This window comes from Anas platyrhynchos, chromosome 4 (genome assembly GCF_047663525.1).
Source record: "Anas platyrhynchos isolate ZD024472 breed Pekin duck chromosome 4, IASCAAS_PekinDuck_T2T, whole genome shotgun sequence".
In the NCBI taxonomy this organism is placed as follows: Eukaryota; Metazoa; Chordata; class Aves; order Anseriformes; family Anatidae; genus Anas; species Anas platyrhynchos.
The window spans coordinates 61,111,470-61,132,021 of NC_092590.1; the positions used below are offsets into that span (position 1 = coordinate 61,111,470).

Here is a 20,552-nt window from a genome sequence, read left to right on the forward strand (position 1 = left end):
GCTAAACTGAAATTTATGTGCATTATTAAACATCTATTTCCTGTATGAAGGAACAGTATCATCTTTTTTTTAATTAAATGGATCAAGCTATTTATCTCTTTTAATACATTTCCGCCTGATTTGCAAGCAGTTTGCATAACTCTTGTGTGCATCCAGAAAAGTTGCATATGCACGCTTTTTTGTTTGTAGAGACTTGAGCAAAATTTTCAAGTGGTTATGCCACAATTGGGTATTAAATGGTTGTGGTACAGCTGTTATGGTTGTCTCTATGGATAATCCCAGGTCAGGAGTGCCTTGTTTGAGTGTTGGTGGGTTTTGTATTTCTGGTATGGTTTTATTATGTGGCATCGTTTCTGCTGCCATCCTGAACTCTTCCCATTTTGTAAAAATTGTAATCAGTTCCTAACAGGGGTACAAACTTGCTACCCAGAAGTTTTTGGCTGTTACGGCACCTAAAGCCTCCACAGATGCTGGTTTTGTGCTCTTCCCTCTGCCAGTGGCAGCATGAAATGGCGTAGGACCAAGAACAAGTCACTATAAGCGCAGAATTGTCTGGTTGCTTCTAGTATTCCTTGAGATCTGAGTTCAACAAGCACAAGGCATGGTAACCTTATATTGTCCTGGCTTGTTTAAGGGCTGTTAAGTTTTACAGCATATGGAGGGCTGAGATACAGAGAGGTTCTTGTTACTAGCGTGCATGTACTTGTCTTCCTCCATGCGGAGTGCCTTTGTGCAATTTAGTTGGTTTGAAACTGGATTAAGCTGAATTGGCTCCTTGGATAGATACTACTTCAAATGCAGAGGAGTCATGTACTTTGCATCCAGACTGGGCTGCCGAGCTGCAATGTACAAGTTGTGTCAAGTTACCAAGTCGGGTTTAGATCCTTTTCGACTCAGGCCTGTGCAACCCGGTGTGGCAGTGATGCCAGACCAACAGGCTTGTGGTTGTGCTTGTAACCTTAAGGACAGGCATGGCACCTGTTACCTTCTGGGCTTGAAGGATCATCCATAAAGGAAAAAAAATATTTGGAAAAATGCAAATAGTTTAGAAGACTTTCTGTTAAAATGCTGCTATGTGAAATGCATACCACGGTTTTACACTGGTATTTTTTTCCCAAGTATAGTTGAGTTGGTGTTGTATAACACCACTGTTGCTGTTAGTAGGATGTATCCTTCTGTTTAATTTCTTTTAATTCTTTACATATAAAGTGGAAATCTGCATTTAAGTGCTAGTTTTTTTGCATCAGCTGCAATCAACTACTGCCATGTCTGTTTAGTAGTGGTGAAAGTATCATTGATGTTCTGTTGGATATGTTTAGACTTACGCTGTGGTCAACAGTGGTTTTACCTGGTCCTTTGTTTTCTTTTGTCAGTTTTGTTTTTTGTCTTCTAATTTAGTGTTACTGTGTTTCTTTTGCATCTGCATGTGTGGAGATAAGGAAGTGACTGCAAGTAGCAGGTCAGACAAAAACAACAACAAAAAATAACCAAACAAAAAAAAATCACCAACAAACTCCTCCTGATTATGGAGGTTGTGATGGGCTTCGTGCACAAAACAAACATGATTAAATTTTGATTCTTTTACATTAATTGTTCATTTTTGTGTTTGAGATCAGTATTTTCAGTGCAACAATGAAAAGTAACTTACATGTGATAGTTTATAGATGAAGAGCTGCCAAGTTGCATTTTTAGAAAGTTCAGTAAACGCACTTGGCAGCATAGCTGCCATTCCTCCTTTCCCTTGTTGATGCAAGGCAGCTGGATGTGGCTGCTGAATTTCAGTAATAATGGAAGACTGGAAATGTTTTTAGGAAAAAGTACTACTGTGAAATAATCAATACTGAAGATTTTATAATATATATATAAATACTTGAGGACATGGTATATATTTTATGCTTTCATTATGCTGAGATGTAGTTTTCCCCTTCTTCTATTTTAAACATTTTAAAACAGAGAAACATCTCTTGGTTAACCTCTAAGTTGACTTTTTGGCCTTTGAAATGTAGATTGAACTGGATGGGTTAACTTTATTGTACGAGTTAACAGCTTTAAGAGTTAAATGAAGTAACAGAGATGGGGAATTTACAATTTTCCATTCTGGATCACATTTGTCATCCGTTTAACCAAGTGTCTTGTTCTTGAGATTGTTTGTATATATGCTGTGAACTCAGCCAAATAGCTGCCAGCACAGAAGGCAACTGTTGTGCTGCAGGAGAGTGTTTGGAAGACCAGAAAACTGATTGGGGCTAGAATTAAGGTTGGTGGAAGGGTCTGGGGAGGGCTTGCTCTTCACAGGGCTGCTAAGTTTGCATGCCAGTGCAAGGGAAGGGTTGGCAACAGCATCAGGCTGTTCCTTTTAGCACGAGTGCTGGTTTCTGCCACTATGAAGCTTACCTGGAGATAAACTTCATCTGCTCTGTGGAAGCTGCTGACATGCTGGTTAAGTAAACAGCTAGGGAACAGCCTGCTGCTGAAGGGTTTTTCTTTCTAGCTCTTCATTGGTGTGTAGTCCAAGTGGGAAAAACAACAACAGAAGCCATCAGTAGTGTGCATTGTTCTTCCCTTCAATGAATGGGCTGTTCACCAGGTTGTCACATTTTACCCTTGCTTTACCATACTTAAGTTGCTTTTACCCCCTTATTTTGATTTCTTATTAATGTTACTGTGTGACTGTACACCTGCTTATCCCAATACATGCATATATTTAAAAATGCTAATTGTGAATAGCTCATCAACTACAAGTTCAAAGCTTGATTCTTGTCTGACACATGCTACTAGGCTCTTCCACTAACCATTATGGGTAGCATGATGGAGCCTAGTTCCTTCAGTCTGTAATGGGTAACTTTTCCCTACCAGAACATAAAAAAATATTGAATTCTGTAATATTTGCCTGTTGTTGCACAGTAAAAACAGATTTCTAGCTTGCACAGTACTTGGCCACATTAAAAGTGATGTTGGAGCTGTGGCGTCTCAGATGCAAGCAAATGATCTAAAAGGCCCTCAATTTTTAGATAGTTCGGCGTCCAAAGCTTCAGGAAAATCTGTATAAAAGTGAATTAGGTCAGTCACAATAACCAGTGTATTTTGGGACCCTTCTTTCTTTTCAGTGGGTCTGTGTTAAAGAAATGTTCTCAAAGCTAGGTGTGACAGCCTCTGAAGCCATGTCAAAGTATTGAGGGAGCAAATAAGGTCTATGTAGATTTTCTCTTGTATGAGAAGTGCTGCTCCTTCTGGATCCCCAGCATGTTATCATTCCTGTATGCAGGATTTTATTACTTCAGTGGGTACGTTTCAATGCCAGCTGCGTAGTTAAAAAACACCAACAAAATTCTGTTCATTATAGGCATGCGTATGTGCAGGTAAATAAGTGGGGAGGTCCTGTTTGCCTTTAATTATTATTCCTGTAAATGTTTATATCTGCATTCGCTCTGAAGTTGGTGTTCGTTCAGTTTATTGCTTTGCCTTTCTGATGGGATTTCAGTTGTTAACATAACGCATGCTCACACGCATGTTTACGTAAACAATGGCGATGAGGGTGTCCTTCGTTTTGCAGATGAAAATGCCACTAATCTTTTCGTTTGTCCTAGTTTCAAGTATAGCGGGGTGTTTTCATAAAGCAGGACTCGTTTCAAAGTGCTGAATCACAGTAAGCTTTAGATCTCCATTAAAAACATGTAGTTACAGTTCTTAGGGTGAAAGTAGTGATTTCTTGATGAGGGTAAGAGTGTTCAGTAGGGAGTATGAAATTATATGCAAAACAAGTACATAGATCCTCAAAATCAGAAACTGCTTCTAAGACTGAGGCTGGAGTTTGAATTTTGGGTGTTTATTTACAGTGAAAATATTTTTTCATTGCATTCTCAAAATCATTATTTTGGGGGCTTAATGGTTGCAAGAGTGTTCCTGATATAGGTAAGAGTCAAGTTCAAGGTTGTTTGAGGTTAAATACAAATTATGTCCCCTTTGCCTATTTGATTCTTAACTAACCTTATTTTATCTTTTTATATTACTTTAATTTGGGGAAAATGAACCAAATACAGCAAACTTGTAGTGTTAATACCTAGCTTCTCCTTATGTTCATATCTTTAAATTCATATTCCTCTTTGTTGTGATGAAGAAGTGAAATAGTTATTGACATTTGTTTAGGGAACGTGCAGATTTTTACAACTCTCACAGTTACAGCTTTGTAGATGCTGTTGTTTTAGGTGTGGTAACAAATGGGAATACAGATATTGATTGCTGAAGTAGGTGGCAGGAGGTGATACTGGAGAAGACGGTGCAACTGTAATGACTGGTGGTGAGGAAATCTCAAATTCAACAATCTGTATATCAATTTAGATTGAGTCATAATTGTATGGAAGACTTTAAACAAAAATCTACAGAGTAATTGTGGGATGTTAACATGATACGTGAACCCTGAAGAAGTTTGATTCTAAGTTTTTTGCAGTTGGCATAATTCTCTTGCTAAGTAGGCAGTTTTTCTATACTAGTAGCAAGTAGAGACAGGAAGACTTGTGGGGAGTCTAGAATGTACAGCAGGTTACTGATAGTCATGAAATAAGGAGGGCGAAGATGATGCTCTCCATGTGATAGCTTTCTTCAGTCTTCTCTATAATGAGAGGATTTGTGGCAGCGGTGCTCATATTCAGTGGGTGTATCTAGTAATTGACATGCACTGCGTGCTGTTGTGCTCTGATGCTTGTCCGTCCAGGTAACTGCAGGACTCCTTAAAAATAGTTGGTTTATATCATCTTTGCAGTAAAGACCTCCGAAGTCACTCTGTATTTAAATGCCTATTTTGCATTTAAATATTCAAGTATCTAATTTTCTGCTATGTTTTCTAACTCCTTTTAGGAAAGATCGTGACCGGGACAGAGACCGCGATGACCGGAAAGATCGTGACAGGGATCGTGACAGAGATAGAGATCGTGACAGAGAAAGGGAGAAGGAAAAGGAATTGCGAGCAGCATCTAACTCTACGCTCATTGCTGCTGGGTTACCACCTATGAAACCAGCAATGATTCCACACAGTATTAACCCTTTCACAAATCTTCCACATACACCTCGTTACTATGACATACTGAAAAAGCGGCTACAGCTTCCTGTCTGGGAATATAAAGAAAGATTTACAGATATTTTGATTAGGCATCAGTCATTTGTACTGGTTGGAGAGACTGGGTCTGGTAAAACAACACAGGTGAGTTCTTAGTTATGTGATGGTGCAGTTTTTAAAGCTTGAGGCTGTTGTTAAGTGCAGGGATTATAACTTTCTTTGGTTTCTTGAAATTAATTGTGCAAAAACCTCACAAATTGTGGGCAAAAATAACTTGAATATTTCATATGCTTCATGCAGAAGTATGTGAGAAGAATCTTTAAGCATCTTTTCATAATCTACTGTCTATCAGGCTCTCTGGTAGTTATCTTTGTAGTAGAAGAAGATAGTTTTTAACTGCTAGACAGAAAGGTACAAATTGACAAACTGAAGTGATGGTTCCAAATTTACAACCCTTTTGCTGTGTAGGTAGCAGTTTGAAAGTAGGAAAAATGTTACAGAAATAAGCAGTTGTTAGTGTTCTATGAAATGTAGTGCTACAGGTGGGAACTTAATGGAAACTGAAATGTCAGATAACAATTCCGACCTGATCTTTCTCAGCACTGAAAGGAAGGACAGCAGATCTGCTGAGCTTCCTTAGTCCTTAAGAATTGTGGGGATTGGTAAAATGGGGAAGATTTAAGAAAAGGCACATCACTGTGTGCAGCTGGACAAACCTGCTTAAAACTTCAAACTATCCTCTGATTTGCTGTTTAAAATCTGTGTGGTAAAGTGATGTAAACAAGTCCTTTGTTCTGTAACCTGCTAAATTCCTTTTATCTAGACAATGAAAAACTGAAGGATATTTTAGTCTTTGTAAAATGGATTATAACTGACTTTGAGAATTTAGTCACAAAACAAAATTTGGATGTTTGGAAAATGTAAAAGGACAGTGTAGTGAACACCTTTTTATGTGTCTGCCTGAAATATCTGAAGTTATTTACCCTTTTTGCTGCACATTTTGAGAACCATCTTCTTGCTTGGAAGGTACCTTAGGGCTGTGTTTCTTTTTTAATGTGTCAGCAGAGACCAGCTTCTTATAGATTTCTTCAGGAAAAAAAAATGATTACAGTTACTTGGAAGAGATGGTTATTCTGAACATTCACACTTAAAAAAAAACAAACACTGCCACGGAAACAAAATTTCTCGCTGCGTGATCTTAGAATCCGTAGATCTAAGGGTCTGTTCTAACATTTGAGATTGTAACTTAAATGTGTCTTTCTGTCGTGTTGCTCCCAAGGTATGAAGCTTTTACTGAGTTGTGTTACTGCTTTACACCTAATTTTTGGGAAGGACTTAAGAAACCGAAGGCTTCTTAAAAACGGGTTTTAAGCTACCAGAAGCGTACAAGCTATCCCACAAGCTTCACTGCTTCCTGTGGGTTACTCCTTTATGAGGCTGTGGGTATATCTTTAAACAATGGAGAGTGCCTTTGTAGGACCATGACACTGAAAATGATCTTGCTGGTGGCTAGGGAGATCTCTTTTTTTACATGGGATACTGTCTTATTCTTTTTGTGGTCAGGTGCCATGTTAGAACTAGCTGGGGAATGGTTATTTATCTTCCATCTCCTTACACTCATTGATCAGAGCAAGATAAATATTTTTCTGTTTAAAAAAACAAACCCAAACCCTCTAATACTGAAACTGAATGTGTCCATGAACTACTTATGCGTGCTGTTATCTGGTATAAGGTTGGCATTCACTGAAATCTGCAATGAATTGTCTTTCCAGAAATGATTATCTTACGTTTCATGGTAAAGAGCCTATGGAAGTAGATAATCTTTTAAGTGAGCTGCCATCTGTCAAGTTGCTTCCCCACTTGCTGTGTGCAGGTTTTCCCTTCAGTCTTGTAGAGAACTCAGGTTTGAGGAAGCTTGGCTTTTGCGGTGAAAACAATAGGGGATAAAACCGTTCTGAAAAATCTTGTTCCACGAAGACTTGCTTGAAATTTAAAAAAAAACAAAAAACAAAACACATTAAACTATACCATCTGGTAAAATATACTGAAGAATTAGACAGGTAAAGTTTAGAATCAGTATTGCTTTGGGCATGGATTCATTTCCTGCTGTCCTTGTAGTCCAAAGGAGAGTTGATATGGGTGCAAGTTGGACTCCGTTTTTAATTAATGAAAAATATTGTACCATATAGTTTTTAATGGAGAAAATTCTAAATGATTGAAGTAGCTCAGAGCAGGCAAAAGAACAGTGTTCTTTCCCTTCCTGTTCAGCATCCCTTTAAAAATATCTTCCCTTTGCCTTAAAAATGGCCTTTAACAGCTCACTGCTTTCATTTGAGATCTCACAGGCCACTCTGTGCAGAGACCTGCCTTATTTTTATAGAGGTTGTATTTGCAAACCTCTCTTCAGTGAAAAAGTCCTTGAGGCTAAGGGGTGCTTAACACTGAGCCCTTTCTCATTCTTTCAGTATTGATGAAAATGCTTGTGTGTGCTTGCTTGTCTAGGAAATTCGGGGTTTTGCTGAAAATTTTAGGTGTTTTTGTGTGTCAGGGAGATGAAGTTAACTTGGTTGTGTTATATAAGAACTAGGTAATATGAATTGTTCGTGTATTCCCAGCAGTGGTCGTGACTGAAATAGGAAGTGTAGTATGTCCCAGTCCTTCTCCTTAGTGTTTGTGTCTCTTAAAGCTGGACATAGGAAGTATTCTGGTGGTCATCTAAATCAGATTAGCGTATGGAAGTCTGCAGAGGCTTTGTCCTTCGTTTGACACTAGTGCTGTAGGTTTTGTTGTTACCTGGAAAATAGCCTCTCCATTGTTTTTATTTCCTATTAGCGTGGCCTGGCTTTAAAGTTCATGTCAGGATTGGCCCTGTTTGAAGTTAACCTCATCTGCTTACATTTGAGTTTGTCCTAGTGATGTGGGAAACAATTTCTTTACTCTGTGCTTGGGAAGTGTGTATGTGTTACTGGGTAGGATTCCAGGTTCACGTCATCAGTGTTCAAGAGCTGCTCTTATTTTTAGGTTTGAATAGAATTTCCTATTTGAGGTTTTTTCTTTAGAAGTCTGGTCTCCTGTCACTTTCTCATAGTCTTTGCTTTCTATTTTTGTATTTATAATGGCAGTATGTTCTCCATTTTAAGAAAAGGAGCTGTTTATTACAGTCTACGCTTGTCTGATGTGGATGAGTCTCAGTGTTCAGTTGCTCCCATTTTGCAGTGGGAATACTGTATTTGAGAAGAAAGATCTTCCTAGGTTGCTTGAAACCACACAGCTCTTTCTATTGTGTTCTGTTGGCTCAGTGCACAAACACTATCACTTTTCTGTAAGTGTGAGCTTTTTAGGATACTTTTAAAACCAATTAGTAAGGAGGAGTGCATTTTGTGATCTATAGACTTCAAACTAGCTGTGCCTAGAGTTGTCTCCTCATAAAATATCACACAAAAATGTTAATAACATTCAGTCTTGTTCAAGTTAGTGACCCTAGAAATTCTTCTGAAAAAGCTGCTTATTTTGGACAATACTATTTACAAATTCCTAAAAAAATAAATAAAATAATAATAAAATAATAAAATTACTGTATGACAAATGAGTGTTAATAACCAGAATGTTGGGATTTTATGTCTGTTGGATGAGATTTCCAAAGAACAAGAGAGAACTTAAAACTTGTTTTTATGATTTATAGCTATGTTTATTTGGTTAAGCCAAATTCTGTATCCTTTTTTTTTCCTAATGTGTGTGTTTATAAGCAGTATTTTTTAAGCTGTGAAGTACTATTTGTTTACTGTAGAACTTTAAATACCTAACATGTTGTGGATCTCTAAATTGTGAGTGCTAATTTTGATCTTTTGCTTTTAAGCACAATGGCTGCTGTTAAATCTCTCTCTGGGGTGCTGACCTAACAACACCCAAAGATACTGTGAAACTATTGGCTTCCTTGATAACCTCTGTGACAGTTATGTCCGTGCTTTATTTAGCGGTGTTGGGTCCAACTAAATTGTCTGCTCTCATCTCTGGATAGTTTTCTGCATACAGTTGTCATCTCAATGAAATGATAAATATCTTTATTTGATACAGTAGTGATACGTTAACCATGCTTCTAATAGCCAGATGTAAAACTGAATTTTATTCTTGACAGATCCCCCAGTGGTGTGTTGACTACATGCGCTCGTTACCTGGACCAAAGAGGGGAGTAGCATGTACCCAGCCTAGGAGAGTGGCTGCAATGAGCGTGGCGCAGCGTGTTGCTGATGAGATGGATGTAATGCTGGGCCAGGAAGTTGGTTACTCTATTCGATTTGAAGACTGCAGTAGTGCAAAAACCATTCTGAAGTAAGTATGGCAGCTATCTGGTAAACGCATTAAACCGTCTTTTTGAGGGTGGGGGCAATCACAGGGCTGTAAAGGGGGTTAGGAAAGTTTTGAAAGGAGTAATGAAGAGGGGAGTGAACCTATGGACAAACACCTCCAATGCCTGAGTAAAGAAGAGAGGAGCTGTAACATCAGCTGAGAGAAACCTGGGGTGGGGGGCTTGCTTGAATAGATTCAGAAATGAGTTATTCCACTTCATCTCTCAACCCTATGAAAGTGATTTAAAGTTATCCATAAAGAGGAGAGTGATCTGAAGAAATATTTTTTTTTAATGAGTAAAGTGCTATTCAGAATAAAGCCCTTCAGCATTCAGTTTCTCTTCATGTTATCCATTTGGCTGGCAGTTGTCAGTGGTAACTAACTACATGAGGTGAGCTTGTTAGTGTGCTTCAGTAAGAACTACCAGGAAGTTTCAGAAGTGACCTATGGCAGACTCTAGGGCACATAATCTGAAGTTTGAGTTTGCCAGTATTTTAGTTGTCAGCTGTTGGAGATTCCTTTGCTTTGTGTGTGAAGCCAGGCCCATTTCATACATCATCTGCAGGTGACACTCAGAATGATCAGTTAAAAAAGGATTGTATGTAGTGTGATTTCATGAGTCTTACCTGTTTAAATGGTGTTTCTCCTTTTGCTCGTAGAAGTGGTTGACAGCTGGGAATGAAGTTCATGTGCAAAAAAGAAATTGTACTGAGGAGGAAAAGTAAAAATAGTAGAGAATAAATAGTTGCAGGAATAGTAGCTCTGGGATCTCGGTTGCATTCTTCCCTTTCTTTGTCTGTCTGTAATTGTAGGCCTGGAAGTCTGCCAGTAATAGTCAACAAACTACTCATAAATGTTTCCAAATCTTGTTTCCCCCCCTCCTTTTTTTTAAGCTTTGTTCCTACTCATAGATTTCATTTATATTCTACAGTAATTTCTATATGGAACTTCTAAGTGGGTTTGTTACTCTGTTGGAAATAGTTTACTAATGCATCTCTTTTGAAAAATGGTTGATTAAAGGCTTACTTCAAGCAACCTAGTGAATAATGTGGAAGAGGATTCTATATCAGACTTAATAAAAATAGTTTTTGTATATTTTTAGGTATATGACTGATGGTATGTTACTTCGTGAAGCGATGAATGATCCTTTGCTGGAGCGCTATGGTGTTATAATTCTTGACGAGGCTCATGAGAGAACCCTGGCTACTGATATCTTGATGGGAGTTCTGAAAGAAGTTGTAAGACAAAGAGCTGATTTGAAGGTCAGTAGTGATGAAGCCCAGCAACATCTCCTTTCTAGTTACTCATGCTGAAGAAGGGTATCTGTGTGCTGACTGTTAGTTGATTATAAAGGTCAGTTAATGTAGATCAGCTGTCTTCTTGAGCTGTTAATGATGAACATATTGGGAAGATAACTAGGAAAAGTGCTAGTGCATTTTGTATTAAAGGAAATACTAGGAAGATGTAATTACAGCTTAACCTTTAGTTTTCTTTTTTTTTTTTTTTTGCACCTTTAAACAAGTTATGTAATCAAGTGATAAAAGCATGCCAGAATCATGGTCAACAGTTAAGCTTAGTTTTCTGCTATTTTATGTTGTATATGTAACATTTTACAGGTCTCTGTCAACCTCTGGAGTAACTTCTTTGCTTTGCGTCCTCCAAACCTACAGGTTATAGTTATGAGTGCCACTTTAGATGCTGGCAAGTTTCAGATCTACTTTGATAACTGCCCTCTTCTAACCATCCCGGGTCGCACCCATCCTGTGGAGATATTCTATACTCCAGAACCAGAAAGGGATTACCTGGAGGCTGCCATTCGAACAGTGATCCAAATTCACATGTGTGAAGAAGAGGAAGGAGATCTTCTACTCTTTCTTACTGGACAGGAGGTATTTTATTTTTTCAGCCATCTTTCCATATAGAAACTGCTTTAAGTGGCTTGTATAGACTGAAATGTTTAGTTTACTTTTCTAGTTTACCATTCAGAAATGATGTAAGGTATTCCACCTGCCATACGTTCAGCACTTGAAATGTTACATTTCAAGTATATCTGTTCTTGCAGACATTAACGTCTTTAACCAGAATGCTAAGTCAAGCATCTTAAACCTTATCTTTAACCTTACATGAAGGTTTCTTCTTTAATCTTACATGAAGAACAAATATTTGCCCTTCTACTGTTCAGTTACAAATGATGTCCTTGCTGCATCAGCTGTGATGTATTGCTCTGATTCATTTGATATGGCAAACATGGGGAGATTTGGGGGGGGGAACACTTCTTCAGATGTTATCGACTGGATCAGTACCACTTTGCTTTCATGTTATAGCTCTAGATTCCTTTAGTAGCCACTGTTACTTCAGAGGGACTCTCTTTTATAGTTCAAACAAATTCTTTTCAGTTCTACTGGGTTGACTTACAGGATGTAGTGTTTATAATAAGTGTAAAAGCTTTACCAAACCGTGCCTGTACATAGGTGTAGGGGCACCTATGCATAAATTTATCTAATAGTAATATCCCTGTACTGCCTTACCACTTTGTTTACCTTGAATTGGTAAGCCACCATCCTTTCATTTTCCTATTTAGAGCTCTCCAGTCCATGTATCCATAGATAATGGATGATTTGTTCAGGGGTGCTGGAGCAGGTGTGAATTTAGCTGGTTAGGGTGAAGTTCAAGTCTGGTTTAGCTTCTGTAGAGAAAGTTTGAAGAGTTTTATCCCCTTTGCTTTGTGATTTTTGGGGGCAATTCTGTTTAGGGATTGATTAGGAATAAACATTTTGAAACAGGACTTGTATTCCACAGGATACAAGTAAGGAAGATTGTCTGATGTAAATGCAGCCATACACCCACCCTGGTGTATCAGGGAGACTTCTGATGATGGAAATAACATTAATGTCTTGTCTTCGTTGTCTAGGAGATAAAACGGGAAAATCTGACAGAATTCAGTTCGTAAATAAGTGAATGTAATTATATTTCAGACAACGTGTCTGTCTTGGATAACAGGCAGTATCAAATTTGTTCTGTTGTTGTAATTAAAGAACCTAGTGGTCTAGTTGTGGATGTTCACTTGAAATGTCTCAAGATTGGCTCACCTGTGCATCTCAGAGGCTGTAGGCTTACTATCTACTGGAGGTCTGTTTGAACAGCATTAGATCTTGCACTCCATTAAGATCAGCAATCTGAGAGTAGGTGTGAAATCATTACAGATGAAATTGGGTGGGGGGTGTGTGCAGAAATAATGATACGGAAACTACAGATCTGTCTGCATGACTTAGTAACCTAGGCACTTGTGAATGCAGAGTGTGTTCTCTGCCACCCCAGTGTTCTTATCTCCATAAAGCCGAACACATCATGTATGTAGGAGGATGAATCCGGGCTGCATCTGGATATGTGAAGTACAGATCAACGCTGTTCTCGAATATAGATATAATATACTGGAAAAGATTGCTGTGAGGTTCTGGTGTCCGTGTTCCAGAGAGGTTTAAAATGTGGTGTTGGCAAAACGGTGGTGTTGTAGAAAATGGTTGCAAAACACATTAGAGGACACGAGGTTTTGGCAGAATGTTTTATAAGTGGGGATTTATTTTAAAGGTACACCTTTTTTCCTTACAGGTTGGTTAAGCACTAAAACTGTGAAAGAGTAGCAGACACTTTCTTAGGAGGAAACTGAAGTCAAAACTGACAACTTCTTTGGTCTCAGTGGTAGAGATTGAGTAAGGTTGAGTCAGTTAAGTGCACTGGGCTGCAGTGAACGCAGGCTCTGGCTTGTTTCAGCCTCACCCAGAATGTGCCGAGGAGTTGAGGTGCATAAACTGCAAAAGTAACACCAGTAATTTGTGTTCCAGTGCTAACGGCAGAAATTCTCTTGCTTTTCATGTATTTGAGATGTCAACATGAAGTATTTCAAATAGAGCAAGTTAAAATGAACGTGGAATTGTGCTAAGTGTAGTTGTGACTTGTTGACAGAGCAGTTCTCAGCTATGGTCAAGTGTTGACTTCTCCCTTGGAAGACACTCCACTCTCCCCTTTTTCTTTCTATCTGTGTTCAGAGCATTTCCTGAAACATCCAGCTTTTTGTTCTTGTTGTGGTTGTTGTTTTCTCTTCCTCTTAAAATGTAGCAGTTTGTATTCATTCCTGGGAAATGAAAGAGGGAAATTGATGAAGTTTCATGCAGCCTTGAGGACAAAATGTTTCCAGGAGGTTCATGTCATCAGAGCCAGATGTGGCTGGCTGTGCGCTCTCTGTGATAAGAACTTGTATGAGAAGAGGGCATGCTCTAAGGTGTCTACACCCCCCCTGCCCCACCCTCCTTATTTTACACACGATAAAATTGCCTTGTGCTTTTTTTTGGTATTTGTTTCCTTCAGGGGAAAAGAAGTAGTAATGTCTGCCTGGTTCACTTACTAAGATGAAGCTGAATCTAGCTGTGCACAGTGCTGTAGTTAGACCGCATCCCCTCTTTAAAAGAACATGATAACTGGGGCAATCTTGAGGTTTGCTCGTGTCAAGGGATTCTTTGTGGGTGTTATGTCCTCTGATACAGGGTCAACTGAAGAAATAGTTTTGAAATAATGTTGCAAATGACCATGTTTACAAAATCATTCAACTGCTTTGAATGCTGAGCTCTCAGATTGTTCCATTAAATGTCCTTAAAATGACATCACTAGTCCCCATCTTTTTGTAGAAAGAGTTGCTTGAAAGGCAATGTGGTACAGTTCAGATGTTCACCTGCTGCCCAGGCATTGGTCAGACTCCAGTGGATGTTCCCATACACAAGTTCAGCAGCTGAGCTAGAATACTTGCTGGCAGTTGAAGCCCTTCAGCTCAGGGCAGTGTCCTGTTGGTCATTAGGTAAGTCTGCTGTGTAGTGCTGGTGCAGGTTCGTGCCTCAGCTATGGTAGCATGGATGGCTGCTACATACAGGCAAAGGGAAGGAAATTCAGGTTACTGGAGTGGATTGGTGGCTTAGAGGAGGCAATTGAACTGGGTAAGTTCATTCTAGCTAGGCTTCCTGAGTTTCTTTTTCTTGACTGCCATTTCAGCAGAACTACTTTATGAAAGAATCTTGAGTACTTGTTCAGCACAAACTTTCTTCTTAAAGATGTGTTGCACTAACTCAGTAATAGGCAGAACTGCTTCTATAACCCTTTCCTGTTTCTGTTCTTGCTAATACTAACCCATCAGTAAGTGCAACTCATCTTTACTGCATAAATACCATCAGGGAAAGAAATGGAAATGATTTTCTACTGAGTATTCAGGTTAAATAGTGTAATAAGGACTCTCTTTTCAAGAGCAGATAAGGGGGGGGGGAATGCACTCTACCATGATAAGAAGCAAAATTGGTCTCTTGTGTGGTTAATTTTATACATCTCCTTCTAGGTGTGTTGCTAATAATACGTTCCAATCCTTACTTTTTTGATGCAGAGCTTGAGGATGTTAAATATTAGTGAGATGATACATGTGAGCAGTGCAGACGTACAGGAAGAGTTTGGGCAGCTCGGAGGTATTGATTTATGATTCATTTATTCCCGAGGCTCTCATTCTTAACAGTGTTTGGACACCGAGCCAAAGGAACCAACATGTTTCTAAAATAAATGGCCACAGATCATCTTTAAAAGTCATACCTAGAAGATATCCCTTCTAAAATGATTTTTTCAGGAGAAAAACAAAAAATCAAAACCTATAATGTTAAGTCTTGTTCACACATTCAGTCTTGCTTTAGTTCTGTTAGTATTTGCTAATACAAATCAAGGGGGGGGGATGAGGGTCAGATAGGTTAGGGACTTATCACTCACCCCTTTAGTGATACTGTTGAAGCTAAGCCACGGAAGTATTGGTTATGACCCTCTCAGTTTTAAATACCACCAGCTTTTCATCATGTCTTCCCAAATCACCTTTGGCTTCTTGAGGAGACCTTCTGCCTGATGCTGTCCTTTATGCAATGTGGAAGGCTTTGTATTTACTGCTGGGAGGGCTGGGGGGAAGGCAAGGGACTTCCTTCCTTGAGGAGGGGGCAGGAATTCAGCTGTGCTTTCTGATGCGTTGTCTTGTAGCTGGCTGTTTCTCTGTGCTCTCCTTTGGGTGAGGGATGTGAGCAGCACTGAGCAGAAGGAGACAGGATGAAAGAAGACAAAAGGGGTCAGGCTGTGAAAAGGCTATCCTGAGCATTAAAGAAATGAACCTGCAGCTGGTGCTTTCTGTAGTTAAACTGTTGGAAGGGAGTAAGAGGCTGCTGATCAGGGAGCATTCAGTACCCATTGTACGAAGGTAAATGCAGCCAGGTCTGTTGCCATGGTAAGTCCAGAAATTGTAGCAGTGAAGTGTTCAGGTGACATTGAATGTGTTTATTTCACAGAACAGTTGGAAGGGCTTCTGAGTACTTGATTTTGACTACAACTGGAAGTATTAAATACACCTCCTTGGTGTCTGGAAAGCACTTATTGGGTATTCTTTCTTGATATAACAAGATCTATAACCCTTTTCAAAATGCATGTGTGTTTTGTGTATGGCTACTTCAGTATTTAATACTGTTCATGGGTGAATGAGATATTACCTGTGTGTGTGTATACTTGTAGATGTACTCATCGGCCATGAGAAAGGAAAAAATAAAGAAAACACTGTGCTTTTAGTTGCTGTGAGTAGCAGTTGTTGCTGTTGCCATATACTGGATGTTAAAATGGAATAGAACATCAGTCCTGGCATTCTGAGAATTCAGTGCTTATTTTGTCCACTGGCTTCAGACTTGTATTTTCCTTCTTGTCTGCTGAACCCTTGCATTTCTAGCTGTGCAGAAGCACTGCTTCAGTGAGAAGAACAAAAATTACCGTTTTTTCTTACACAGTAGTCATCAGCCTACCTTTTGAACAGAAAAGTGGGTTGAGATGGAGTAAAAACCTTGCCAGATTTGAGAGGTGCAAGTACCCTACTTACTGCTTTGTGAAAATACAGATGGCTGCACCACTGCTTCAGATAAATGACAAAGAAATTGAGGAGCATGTTCTTGTCCTGGTTTCTAAACAAGGCACTGGCAAGTATCGGTTCCCATATGGACACAGATAATGCTGAACTTCATAGCAACTTCAGGAATCCATCTCTGAGAGGGATGTCTGTAGCTTAACTGTCACAATTTTAAGGAGTCAAAGAGAATAATGTGAGAATATGGAGATATGGGGAGAGCCTGTAGGAGTGCTGCACCCAGTATTGCCTTTGCTCACAAGTAGGGAGTTGGAAACAATTACAGACTGTTAGCTTTTAGTTGAAGGGGATGTTTAGTTAAACTTCCTTAACCAGACCTTTCAAATCTTTTTTTTTTTTTATCTCCACATAAGTATATTGTTAATCCATTCTTACTGGATCAAGCAGGAAGTTCTTGGAAACTCTAGCTTGGACAGTAGGCTTGCCTACTCAGAACTCTGCAGACTGTTCCTCAGCTCATACTCCTAACAAGTCTAGTTTTGAGAGGAACCGGGATCAAGTTCACTTCAGTAACCCCAGCTCTGCCTAAGCCTTGCACCTGTTGTGTGGCAGACCTCCTGCTTTGATGAATTCTGAAGCAGGTCTTTGTGCTAGAGCCCTCAGCAGTCATGCCTGTAACTGTGGCTCCTCTGTCCCTGTACCTCAAGTAGTATCAGTGTGGTTGTCAGGGCTGTTGGAGGACATTTTCAGGCATCATCAAAGCGTAAGGCAAGTTCACTTTACCTTTTCCTCCAAGAAGAAAAAACTCTTATGTGTGGGTGGGTGGGTGGATTAATCCCTTTTCAAGGGGGTTTGTAATGGATTCAGTGTGCAAACATTAATTTAAAAAAATTTTTTTGATACTTGAGAGAATCAAGACTACTGAATTAGGTTTACTGAATCCTCAGAGGATTAAAGTTAGGATTGTGCCTTCAACCATACCCATCATGTTGTGAGACTTAAATGTTTGTGTGTGATAAAAATAAATCTTTGACACTTAACTGAATCCTCAATGCTTTCAAACTGTTCTAATTACACACATCTTTTAGATTGTGTAGTTTGGGATAGCTTTTTGGAAAGGTTTCTGGCAAATACTAGTTTTACGTTGATGCTGGAATTGAAGATTGGTTGTGAACATACAGCTGAAACAGATAATAATCTGTTAGTGGGGTAAATAAAAGGAAACTGCTGCTACTTTTTTTTATTAAGCACTTCAGTATTACAGGGCTCTCTTCTGTTGTCTTGAGATGAGTGGCAGTGGCTTTTGTTGACTTGTGTCCTTCAAGCAGCTTTTAATGAGAGCTCTGCAGTTATCTCTGCAAATCTGCAGGGAGTAATGATTCTACATGTGATTCTCCTTGCTGTGTTGAAGTATTGTAATGAATTCTGATCTGGGATATTTTGAAACTGCATTGGGAAATTCTAGGGGGTAACAGTGCTCCTTGTTCTTCTCAAAGATTACAGGTGACTGTGAACACGTGGCCTGAAGAGTGCAGTGCCCTCATTTGTCACTGCTTGCTTGTATTTATCTCAGGCATAAAACTGAAGGGTTGAGCACCCTGTCCAGTATCAGAGCTCTACCAGTCTCACAGTGCAATCTGCTCAGATTCCATGAAACAATTTAGGGACCTTCAGATCAGGAGCTCGTGTCTGTGCTAGACTTCTTGTTTTAGCATTTGACTCCAGTGTTTTTGAAAGACATGGTCTAATTTTCTATTTAATTTTTATCAGGTGTCCAAGTGTCAGCTTGTCAAACCTTTGAAAGGTGCAAATTTGAGAGAGTGGGTGTGTGGCTGCATAGTCAGCTGCTTACTTTGACATGTTGCCTTTTTCATTAAGGACCATTATATGAAGTTATTAATTTACTGAACTACTATGTATGATATGTCAGGTACATTAGGGTTTTTCTCCTTTTCACTGGGAGGCTATTAATGAACTTTCAAAAAGGGTTTATCAGCAGAACCACCTGTATTGACATTTTAATAAAGAAATTCATTCTTTGCTAGGAAACCAGTAGGGGGCATTCCAGCTCAGTTTCTTGTGTGCCTCTTATGTTATGAAATAGCATATTGGATTTGTTGGCAAAGTGCACCTTTGTTTAAAAGGGTTTTTGTAAATGTCTGCAGTTCATTCAAATTGGCAAGATAATGCCTTCTGGCATGAGGCTTACTATTAAAGGACACTTTGACATCAAAGAGGTAGACCTTGTAACTGTTATTTTGCTCTGTTTGCAGTAATTATATATGCTGGTCAGTACTGAACATGAGTATTATACTGTCTGTGATTATTTAAAACACTCTGTGCACTTATGCTGAAAAGTGGGAAGTCTCTTTTAAAACAAATTAAAGTTAATCCCCAAATCTGACAGATCTGTTCTAGATAGTACCTGCATTTTAGGACTTCTAACATGGAAGCTGCTTTTGCTTCCCTAATTAGACTTTAAAGCAGTAATTTTACAGAGCTGTATATATATAACTGAAGTTATATACTTGTGTGAGTGTCTTAAGCATTGCAGTAACTTCAGTCTGGTGAATTATGTGTGGCAAGGGAAGGCTGGCCTCTTCTCTTGGAATGTGTTGTAGCCATTTTCTGCTTACTGTTATCTTCTTGTCGCTGTGACTTCGTTCTGCTGTTGGTGGTTCACCCAGAATAACGGTGTTCATGAGAGCACCTGGGTTACACCAGCGGAGGCTCTGTAACTTAAGTTGGAATTAAGAAATTGCATTAATTGTTGGCCTAAATTTCTGTGCAGTTTGTTTTTCATTAAATCTCATTGTAACTACAGGTCTCCTAGTGGGCTTAAATGCTCTTGTTTTAAAATGAAACTGAAATGTAAGCAATTGGGAGCTATCTTGTGTGGTGAGCTTGTCAGAAAATAGCCTAGCAATACTGTACTTTATGAAGGTAAAAACTGTAAAGCCTGTACCATTTGCAGAGTACTTCACTGACTGCTCTGGAGTTTAAGTGGGATTTCAGTTAATTTTAAAGTAAAATCTGAAACTGGATTAAGAGGTTTGATTTTGAGCATCCATGTTTATACTGTAAAGGTGTTTGTTCTCATTAGGTACAATGAAGCAAATCTTCCATATAATTGCATTACTGATACGTGACATTAAAGCTTAATTGGCTTATTTTAAATATCTTGCACATCAATTTCTTCTAGATTGTGAAAATTGAAAAGGTCATGAGTGCAGTTTAATATTCCAGGGTGAGAGATTTCAATTTTAGTACAATTTGTAGAGAATTAATTAGGAAACATGACTAAAAGAAAAAGGATGTTGAATGCAAATTAGGATGTTCGTTAGAGTATAGAAGCTGAGGTATCTTGGTGCACTGTGGAAATCTGGGAATTCAGCAAATACCTTGCATTTTTTTTTAAATTGAAATTATTGTAATTGTTCTTCTGAGTGTAGACTTAGTATAATTGTCATTAGTTGCTCTAAAATAAAAGACTGACTTTCTCATGGAGTTTTAAAACATGTATGCTTGTTTTGCAGGAGATCGATGAAGCCTGCAAGAGGATAAAACGTGAAATTGATGATTTAGGTCCTGAAGTGGGTGACATCAAAATCATTCCATTGTACTCCACCCTTCCTCCGCAGCAACAGCAAAGGATTTTTGAACCTCCTCCACCAAAAAAACAGAATGGAGCAATAGGAAGAAAGGTAAATAGTATGTTTTGGTATGCTCTTCAGTAACAAGCTACTCGGAGTTGTGTGGGCAATTAAGTCTGCTTTGGCTATTTTAAGTGTACAGCAACAAGTTGGAAGCTTTTTCAATGACACCTTAATAATCCAGTGCTTTATCTTGTTTACATTTTTAGATAATGGTGTTTCTTAGACAAAAGTCAGTTCTGTATTGCACTATAATGCCAGAATGTTCTGGCAACAGTTTGATTTAACTGAATGGGACTGCCATTCGTGTAAGTTTCTTACAAGAAATTTAACACTGAATTTGACAACTGTGTGACTTACATGGAAGGATGGAACTTTTTTCCATGATAAATTATTCTTAAATTATTCTGAGACATGTTCTTTTTGGAGGCAAAATCAGCCACCTCCTTCAAGGGATGTTATTAAGCAATTCTTTTCTCTGTTTCGTAAGGCTTATGACAAGGTGTAAGTTAAAGCAAGTACTTAAGTTAGTTCATATTTTCTGAAGCAATAAGCAAGGAATTGGGATTCTTTTATCAGGTGAAAA

General features: G+C 38.8%; 1 protein-coding gene across 1 annotated transcript in view; it reads left to right on the forward strand.

Moving 5' to 3' along the window:
* DHX15 (DEAH-box helicase 15) overlaps positions 1 to 20,552 on the forward strand; it is a 45,933-nt gene that overhangs the window by 1,197 nt on the left and 24,184 nt on the right. The window contains exons 2-6 of the mRNA XM_027457311.3: positions 4,855 to 5,197; positions 9,189 to 9,382; positions 10,503 to 10,662; positions 11,071 to 11,289; positions 19,850 to 20,017. Coding sequence (XP_027313112.1) covers positions 4,855 to 5,197; positions 9,189 to 9,382; positions 10,503 to 10,662; positions 11,071 to 11,289; positions 19,850 to 20,017 — 1,084 coding nt within the window. The remainder of the gene's footprint in view (positions 1 to 4,854; positions 5,198 to 9,188; positions 9,383 to 10,502; positions 10,663 to 11,070; positions 11,290 to 19,849; positions 20,018 to 20,552) is intronic.